The 9679-nt window shown below is 38.0% G+C and overlaps 2 protein-coding genes across 2 annotated transcripts in view; one reads left to right on the top strand and one right to left on the bottom strand.

The window, feature by feature from the left end:
* Positions 1 to 208: 208 nt before the first annotated feature.
* LOC132144917 (gremlin-1-like) lies at positions 209 to 3856 on the top strand. Its single transcript, XM_059555502.1, has 2 exons — positions 209 to 410; positions 1613 to 3856. The coding sequence occupies exons 1-2, from the start codon at positions 284 to 286 to the stop codon at positions 2167 to 2169; spliced, it is 684 nt and encodes a 227-aa protein (XP_059411485.1). The 5' UTR covers positions 209 to 283; the 3' UTR covers positions 2170 to 3856.
* An 834-nt stretch (positions 3857 to 4690) lies between these two features.
* Positions 4691 to 9679, bottom strand: part of LOC132144916 (formin-like) — a 63473-nt gene continuing 58484 nt past the window's right edge. Inside the window, exons 18-20 of the mRNA XM_059555501.1 lie at positions 6039 to 6188; positions 5534 to 5615; positions 4691 to 5034 (exon numbers count right to left, since the gene is read on the bottom strand). Coding sequence (XP_059411484.1) covers positions 4990 to 5034; positions 5534 to 5615; positions 6039 to 6188 — 277 coding nt within the window. The 3' untranslated portion in view covers positions 4691 to 4989. The remainder of the gene's footprint in view (positions 5035 to 5533; positions 5616 to 6038; positions 6189 to 9679) is intronic.

Raw genomic sequence — 9679 nt, 5'->3', positions numbered from 1 at the left:
TATTTGCACACAGTACATATCTCAGGTTGAATAAATGCACAGCAGCTCTCCATCACTAATGTGAACCATCATAAAGGTTTGTTTCCATCCATAAATGACATAATGTTCACATGACAGAAGGGTCTTCTTGATGAGATCTCCAGCAGCAGGATTCTGGTACAGACAAACAGATAGAGTCCTCCTCTCTGTGTGTGTGTGTGTGTGTGTGTGTGTGTGTGTGTGTGTGTGTGTGTGAGGGGCTGGACAGCTCTGATTCTCCAGCATTGTGTCTGAGAGCGTGGAGATGTGGTGCTCATTTCACCAGCAGACTCTCAGAGTGTGTGTGTGTGTGTGTGAGTGTGTGTCTATGGGACGGATCGCAGCTCCTCTCCTCACACAGATCTCCTCTAGAAGCTCATCTACGCTGACAGGTGAGAGATCTTCACACCTTCACTGATCAACCAACATGTGTTTGGAGCAGGTGCTTTATTTTATATTTATGCATCGGTCAGATGAGTTCATCCAAAGCGACTTCAGTCCATGCATTCCCTGGGAATCGAACCCATGACCTTTGTGTTGTTAGTGCCTTGCTCTAATGTTTGTGCTACAGCATACAGAAACATTGGTAATATTTTCAGATGAGAGTTTATAATGTCTTGGTGGACTACTAATTGAAGATCTCATGGACGACTCTCCGACGATGAAGTAGATATGCAGAAATGCATCTTTGCACAATTCTGCTTGAATAATTGTTTGAATATTAAAATGAAGAATGTTTGTAAGTTAAGACATGGTGCCATGGTTATATGGCCTCCCGACCACTGGTTTATATGAAAGAGAAAAAAATCTAATATAATTCATATAATATTAATAAATTTTTATGTGAGCTATATCTACATTGTATCTCAAAATCTAGGAATTATAGAATTAATATCTACGATTGTTATACATTGATTTTTGAAGATGTTTTAATACATTGTGCATATATTGTTACTATTTCAACATCGATGTTGAAGTACTGTCTTCAACCATTGATAAATATTGTTTCAGTATTGAATTAGGTTACAATATTTCAACCACATTTCATCATTTAAGGTTGGTTTATGAATATGTCACTCATTCAGTTATTAAATAAATATTGGATAAATTGGTGGACCATCACAGAACTTTAGATTTGTGACTGTGAAGATCCTCTCGAACGCTCTCTCACGTTAGGAACAAACATTCACTCAGTTGCATTAAAACAACATTTGTTTAAAGTTATCAGGTTCTGTTTGTTTTGAATGAAACCTTTAAGTTGGGTGTTCGTCTAACTTGATGCATTTTCAGAATGTAGAATATTTCCCATAATGTGTGCAAAATGATGATTTCCCCCCTTAACTTTCATAACACTTTAAAACGTAACATTTTAAAGGTTCAGAAAACGAATTAAACGGATTGCATTTGTGTAGCTGAATGTTTCCGAACGCTCTTAATTTCTCCGAATGTTTCCGAATGAACGCTGTGATTTTTTTTCTGAACGCTCCGATTTTTTTTTTAACACTCAGAATGTTTCCAAATGTTTCCCATCACTCTGAATTTTTCTGAACTCTAAATATGTGTTTCTGAACGCTGTGTGGTTCTCTCTCGTCAGTGCCGATGGCCTCCGCCGCTCGGATCGCGCTCGCGACACTCTTCATCTGGGTTCTTCTTCTGTCGAGTCCCGCCGAATCCAAGCGGAACCGAGGCGCGATTCCTCACCCGGACAAGAACAACCCGAACGAGTCTGACCAGCAGCAGCAGCAGCAGCAGGCGGCCCCGGGACCGGGACCGGGACCGGGCCCCAGAGGCAGGAGCCGCGGCTCGGAGGAGGTTCTGGAGTCCAGTCAGGAGGCTCTGCACGTCACCGAGCGCCGCTACCTGAAGCGGGACTGGTGCAAGACTCAGCCGCTCAAACAGACCATCCACGAGGAGGGCTGCGTCAGCCGCACCATCATCAACCGCTTCTGCTACGGACAGTGCAACTCCTTCTACATCCCGAGGCACGTGCGCAGAGAGGAGGGCGCGTTCCAGTCGTGCTCGTTCTGCAAGCCCAAGCGCTTCACCACCATGACCTTCACCCTCAACTGTCCTGACCAGCAGCCGCCGACGCGGAAGAAGCGCGTGCAGCGCGTCAAACAGTGCCGCTGCATCTCCATCGAGCTGGACTAGAAGCGAGAGCGACGCGTCAGAAAGAGCACGCGAGTGTAGACACGCTTGATCTGCTGGAACCAGTGCAGAGACGCATCTGTCACCATTACACACCATCAGTCACAGACTCAGACGAGGAACACACTAGTGCACGTGCGATGATGCTTCTCCCTTTCTTCTTTCATATGCACGTCCACAGACTCATTTTCCTGCATCGAGAGTTTTAGGAAGGTAAATCCAGTTCAACGTGTTTAAATTTGGACTAGTAGTGCACGTGGGTAGTTGACATGAAAAGTGTCATTTTTAAGATGTCTTATGATTATTAAACATGCGGTTTTATGAGCTCACGAACCTAACTGAGAGATGCATGGAGTATTTAAACTTTTATAAACTATGTTTAACTGCAGGAGCATTGGAACACCAGTATGAGCTGGGAAAAGCATCCAAAAATGGACAAAAAGCACCTAAAAAGTACAACGTGTCATACTTTATATAAAACGATTGTTTCAAACAACATTTCAATATTTTTTATGATTATTAAATATGCAGTTTTTTGAGATCATTAATTGAGAGATGCATGCAGTATTTGTGTATTTATAAACTAACTGCAGGAAAAAAAGGCACCTAAAAATGGGTTTGCATTCATTTTGTACTACTTTTTTTTTCCAAATGTTTAAAAATCGTAGTGCACATGCATAAAAAGTGCATTTTTTTTTTATCTAAAACTAGACGTTTAACCAACATGCAAATAGCGTTTTATGATTATTAAACTTTTTTTTAGCTCATTTGAGAAATGCAATGCAATTATTTGTACTTTTATAAGCAAAGTTTAACTTAAGGATAACTGAACACTAGTAAAAATAATAATAATTATTATAATATATATATATATATAATCTTTTTTTTTGGCCAAAAACTGTCAAAAATCACCTAAAAATATCAAATGATCAATAAAACCCATTTACTTTCATTTGCCTGGTCACTGAAATAATTTTGCATTAATTTTGTACCACAATTATTTAGATATCTAAAGCTCTAGATTCTAATACAACAAAATAATAATACTTTCTAATGCAAATTTCGACTAGTAGTGAATGTGGTTAGTAGTCATCTAAAAACTTTTCAAACATTATTTAAATGTTCTTTTATGCTTATTAAACATGCAACATTTATTGTGCTCATTAATGAACAGATGGCGTTTTAATAAACCATGTTCAGCAGCAAATGAAAATCTACCAAAAGACAAAAAAAAATGCAGGTAAAGATGGTTTTAAAACATGTCAAATGATCACCCATTTATGTTCATTTCATTGGTTTCACTTGTAAAAATCCTAATATTTTCAATGTATTTAGATCAGCTTTTGATCAGCTACCCACATGCTAGAGAGCGTCCAGGACAAATATACATGAGGTCCGTCCTGAGCTCTGTGTTTGTGATGGTGACAGATGCAGAAGAGCATCATTCCTCACGCTGAATGTCTTCATTCATCTCCAAATCTAGAATTAAGACAGTTTAAGGACTGATAGCTTCCACTATGTGGAACCACTTTTTTTAATGTGACCGAATGAGACACTGTTTTTCTGGATTGCTGTGAGTTTCTTCATGCTACTCGTCTATTTATAATATCAGTTGTAGAGGTGAAACATTGAAAAGATTTGGTTGTGAAGAGCAAAGGATGTACAGATGTTGTGTATGATGTGCTTGTAGGAAGATCGTATTAATAAAAGGTCAAACATTTTGACCCCTGATCTCTCTCTCTCTGACGAACACATGATTAAACGCTTCATAAACGACCACAGGAATCAATTTCACGCTGTGTGTTTTACGCACTGAGCTCAACCGCATCCACAGCCAAACACACGAGCTAATGTAGTGCGAAAGCTTTTGAACGCTCGTCAGTCATTAAACTGCAGGCGCTTTGAGAAACTTCATCTAAATGCATTGCTCCTCCTATATATAATCTAGAAAGTTCACGTTTTGATTTGCTTGTTGGATCATTTACAAGACAATAAGCTCATGAAGAGAGTAAAAACCAAACACTATTTAAATAAGATCATTTTTCTAAGGACCAAAAACTGAATAACTATTAAAAAACGTATTAGAAATGAATGTTGCATTGATTGAACAACTATATGGGTTTATTGTTGAACACATCTTTTATAATAAATCAAGTGTGGTTTTAATGTAAATACTTTTTAAGAAATCAGAAGACACAGTTTCTTATGTTTCATTTCGCTGATGTCCAAAACGTTTATTGCACCTAATAAATGTACAACTTGTTACAGGAAATAAAATAAAAAAATGTCAATAAAATCTGACACTGTGATAATCTTCCAGGACGTTTTCAACACATCTGGGCATGAAATAACTGGATAAATGACAGAATCCATTACAACATAAACCAACAGGGAAGCCAAATCACTTTCTGACATCCTCATCACACAGTATTCCTCAATAAAACCTTTGACTTTGACTCGGTTACACATGAAAATGTCATCAGATGTAGTCGCACACTCACTGGAAGGTAAATATGATTCGTTCCTCATCATAGTGTTCTCACATTTAATGCATGGATATGATTTGCACATTTCTCTTCTGAAACGGAGGGTATTGCATAGCCTCCGCGAGTGAGAAGGAGCGTAAAAGTGCTTCGTCAAGTCTCATTTTGGCAAAAGGAAAATGTGGTGAAACACCGAGACACAGATAATATAACGCCGACCCTTCGATGAACATGAGGCACAGCTGATTCTGATAGATATATCGATGTCACGTGTTTCTTCTTGACCCAATAACATCCGTTTGTCTCATACTGAAGTGGTTCCACACTGTTCTGTGGTGCTTCAGCTGGACGACACGCCGGCTTCTTTCTTTCGCAGTCGCTCTTTCTGTCAAACAGAGGTTTGCAAACAATTTCATGCATTTGGTCGAGGCTAAGCATTGCATTCATGCTACACGTCTGATCAGGAGATGCATTCATGGGATGCATTGATAACTCAATAAGGATCTGAGAGCACAATTCACTTCCACAATAATAGTCTTTGCTTCTAGTGAGTTCAAATATGTCTTTTTATGCTCAAAATGGTATGCATTTTAAACGGAAGTGACACTTGTGTTGTTTTTGATGATTAAACTCTGCATTATTCCTGTGTGTGTGAATGCTAGTGCAGAAATAAAGAAAGCTAGGAGTAAAACTAGGAGTTGCATTCATTTTATATCATAATGCTTTAAATATTAAAAAATCCTAATACTACTCAGTTTACTTGTTTAGGTAAATTGTATTAAAATAAACAAATGAAACCCGGGATTTCACTGCCAGCGTCTCGTGCAATAGAATTATTTCCATTATTGAGTGTGTTATAGCTGTGTGCTTGTGTGTTTTCTCACCAGACTGTTTGCGTTGGTCTTCTTCGTCTCCACTTTCCTCTCTGCCGTGATTTTCTGGACGGTCTTCTGAGCTTCTTTAAGTCTAAAATGAAAGAGCGCAAAACTATACTTGTCATCATTTCTTCTGATGACGTTCTCTTGTGAATGGAGGTCAAATGAAAGCGACATTCTGAGTCAACTTTTCCTCTTACACAAGCTGTTTTGTTTTTAAATGTCACAAGTTTGTTAGATTTATGCTTAAGATGAGAAAACAGTACGAAGAAACCAAAATAAACTCAACTGATGGATGATATCTTCTCTAAACCATGGCATTTTTGCCTCTCGAGTAAATGTTTGGAAATTTTGATGGAAAAACAAGAGCGGGAAAGACTAATGAGAGTGATTTTTTTGTGCATTTCTAAGTGAGAACTGAATATTGGAGGTAGGTTTGATCTATAAAAGCTTCACTGAAATCAGTAACATGGCTTTAGTCTCTAAACTTCATTGTGAGACGGATGGTCCTCACCTCTCTTTGGAGATGTTTTTATTCTCTCGGTTCCAGATGCTCTTGAAATCATTGCAGAATTCGTACCACAGCATGAAGATATGATTTGGAGAAACCTCTTTCTCTCCAGACTTGGGTTTGAGCCCGAAGTACATCACCATGTCCCGGAAACTAGAAGACAAATCAGTCAACATGATATCTGTTCTCTCTGGAGAATCGAAAGATGCCATATTTTACATTGAAACATGCATATTTGTAAGTAATACATTGCAACATTTATTTGTTATATTATAAGAACATTAAAATGTCTGGTTTACTGGAACACAAAATGCAAAAAAAAAAAAAGAATAAAACTCTCAAATAAAACAAATAAGATCCTATAGGATGTTTCTAGGAAGTTTCTTATTTGGCTGGTTTAAAACGAACGAGGTTTTGTCATGGATCTCATTATAATGAACTTTATTTTTCTCTGAAACTGTAGCGGCTGCTGTTGTGACGCATGATGAGAAGATCTTCTCCCATCAAGGGTAAAACAGCGTGAAAAGAGACTCAACCACAATGAGCCGTTAGTGGCAGAAAATCACGTTCAGTGGCCACAAATCAAGTGGAACGGCGAGATTAACGGTCACGCGTGTGACAGATCACACATGACTTGAACCGAGGAGAAACTCAATGGAGCATTAAACACACACACGTCAGGAACGCTCAGGTGCGGATCAACACAGATTCATCAAGCTCTGACGGCAGGACAAATATATTACAGCGTCACAAACTGAAAATATAAAATAAATACAAAAACTTAAAATAAAATAAAATGTAATTAAAAATACTAGATTCATCAATGTCCTGATGGTAGGAAAAATCATTCAGATTCCAAACAAATATATTACAGAAATAAAAAAATAAATAAAATAAACAGTTTTAGAATATATTAGAATAACATATTTGAGAAAATAAAATAAGACAAAATAAAAATAAATAACATGCCTGAGACGACCATCAATAATATAAGAATTAATAAATATATAATGATAATTTATAAAATAAAATAAGATCAAGTAAAAAATATGACTAAAAATACAAAATATATAAAATAAAAATCACTAAATAACTAATTGGTAATGTAAACACAATCACACAAGAGTAAATAATTTTAATCTTTAAGATAAAGTGCAAAGTAAAACAAACAAACACAGTCACACACACATACTCTCTCTCTCTTTCTCTCTCTCTCTCTCTCTCTCTCTCACACACACACACACACACACACACTTGTGTATCTGAGTCTGACACTGATTTATCCTGTCGATCTCAGAGCTGTAGCTGCTGCATTACTGTGCGATTTGCACAGCTTTAATCTGGAATGCATGAAATGTACAGAGTGATTTCTGCTGCCCTCTGACTGTCTGTCGAAACATTAAACCGCAGATAACGCAGACAGTTCAGTTCAGCTCTCCTCATCCCACAAAAGACCTTCACAGAGCTTCCACAAACTGAACAATCGATCCGGCTATTCCAGGGACACGACAACAAACCAGGACAGTTTAAGCTTAGAAAAACGTTGCGGGAACATTGTTTTGTAATGTTTCTAAAACACTGAAATCCCCAGTTTTCTCAGGGTGATTAGAATGTTATTTAAAGGTTACAAAAATATCTCTTACAACATTCATCAAATACAAATAACATCATTATTTGTTTAGGATTGTCAGAGAAATCGGAGGGTCCAAATATAATAATTTCTGTTTTACTCTCGTTGAAATTCAGAAAATTTAAAGACAGCCATGCCTTTACATCAGTCAAACAGGCCAAGAGGGTATCCAAATCTATCTGAATTTCACTTGAGGGGCAGATAAATTTGTGTGCCATTGGTGTAACAAAGGAATGACAGACAATGTTTCTAATAATAGAACTGAATGGCAGCATGTTAAGAGAAAATTGAATTGGGGCCAGGATAGAGCCCTGAGGAACCCCACATGGTAAAACAGCATTAATAGAGGTATATCTCTTAATCTTTGTAATAAAAGATGGATTGGAGATGGGTCTAAAATTACCCAACACTATAGAGGCTAAGTTTTGTTTCTTAAGCAAGGGGTGAACTGTTGCATGTTTGAGCAAATCAGGTATAATGCCAGTTTCTAAACAGCGATTTAACATGTTCACAACATTAAGGACATGTTTAAGAAAAAATGGAGGGATAACATCAATAGAAGAGTCAGAAGGTTTGTGGTGCTCAACTATTTCTTAAAGCTGAGTGCCAGTAATAGGATTAAACTGACTAAAAACAGCAGTACAACTAGGATGAATCGACAGATCAGAGGAAAAGGGACTAATTCTAACATTTATCTTATTAACAAAACGCTTGAGAGAATCCTCACACATAGATGAAGACACATCAGGAAGAGAACCAACACATGAGGATTGATAGTGGTATTAATAATGTTAAAAAGAGTTTTCAAATGTATCTAAAATTATTTTTTTTATATTAATAAACATTACATAAAGATTATTTATAGTTACTTAAATTACGGAAAAAAAATGTATTACGTTCTAACATTATTTCCATGCAAACTATTTCAGGAACATTCAAATGTCCAGTTTTCTTGAGGTGAATAGAAGTTATTTAATAGTTCCAAAAATGTTTCTAACAATGTTCATCAAGTACAAAGAACCTCACGAGGGCATTCAGAGAATACTTATCTAATAACTTTTTATCCCACCATGATGAGAACATTAAGAAAAAAACAACAACATGCAAGACCATTGTTTAGAACATACATCAAATATTAGTTATAGATGGTTCCATAAACCTGACATCAAGAAGGCTTGTTCGAAAGGTGTGTGAGAGCTGTGAGAGCGTTAGCTGGTTTGTAAGATCAAAGCACTGATTGTGTTTAGCGTGTTTGCCACAGAGGACGAGTGTGTAAAGGTGACTCCCTCGGGTCGGGACACATGTGGACGCCCACCCAGGTCCGGACGAGCGCCCGCGGCCCGAATCCATCACCCGCGTGTCACTTTAACGAGGTGCGTCCATGGGAACTCTGAGACTTACTGCTCCTGCGGTCCGAGCGCCAGGCGCTTCTCCAGGACCAAAGTAAAGGGAAATTAAGAGACTCTGGAGCTGCCGGGCTCTTTTGATCAATATTGGCCAATTCAACACCTTCATTAATGTGGAGTCGTCCCTTCTGCTCTTTCAGACGCCACCATGTCGACATCTGCAGCTTATACACACTGATGTGTGTGTGTGTGTGTGTGTGTGTGTGTGAGAGAGAACAAAACCATTACGCCTATGGAGAGTCCCAAATGCAAGTGTGTGTGTTTCATTTCGCTTTGTTTTGTTTCAGGTTACAAAAAAACTCTCAAATCTAAACAAGGAAAAATAATCAATATGCTTTGTTTGTCCTTTTCCCCTCTATGAAAAGTTCCAGATATTTTCCATGGTGTAGCATCTGGCAGCCGAAGGCTTGCACATAAATCAGCACAAACAGTCTGCAGTATTACTGAACACACACGATAAGAGCGAACGATAACAGAGAGAGTCTGCAGAACACTAAACTCACGCCTGCTCCTGTCCTTCACAGACACTTGCTCCTCACACAGAAATCAATCCCAGAATGCACTCACAACCGCACCAAAATGTCAATTATAAAGACAACCGCTCTATC

This window comes from Carassius carassius, chromosome 8 (assembly GCF_963082965.1).
Source record: "Carassius carassius chromosome 8, fCarCar2.1, whole genome shotgun sequence".
In the NCBI taxonomy this organism is placed as follows: Eukaryota; Metazoa; Chordata; class Actinopteri; order Cypriniformes; family Cyprinidae; genus Carassius; species Carassius carassius.
This window is presented reverse-complemented; position numbering and strand designations above follow the sequence as displayed.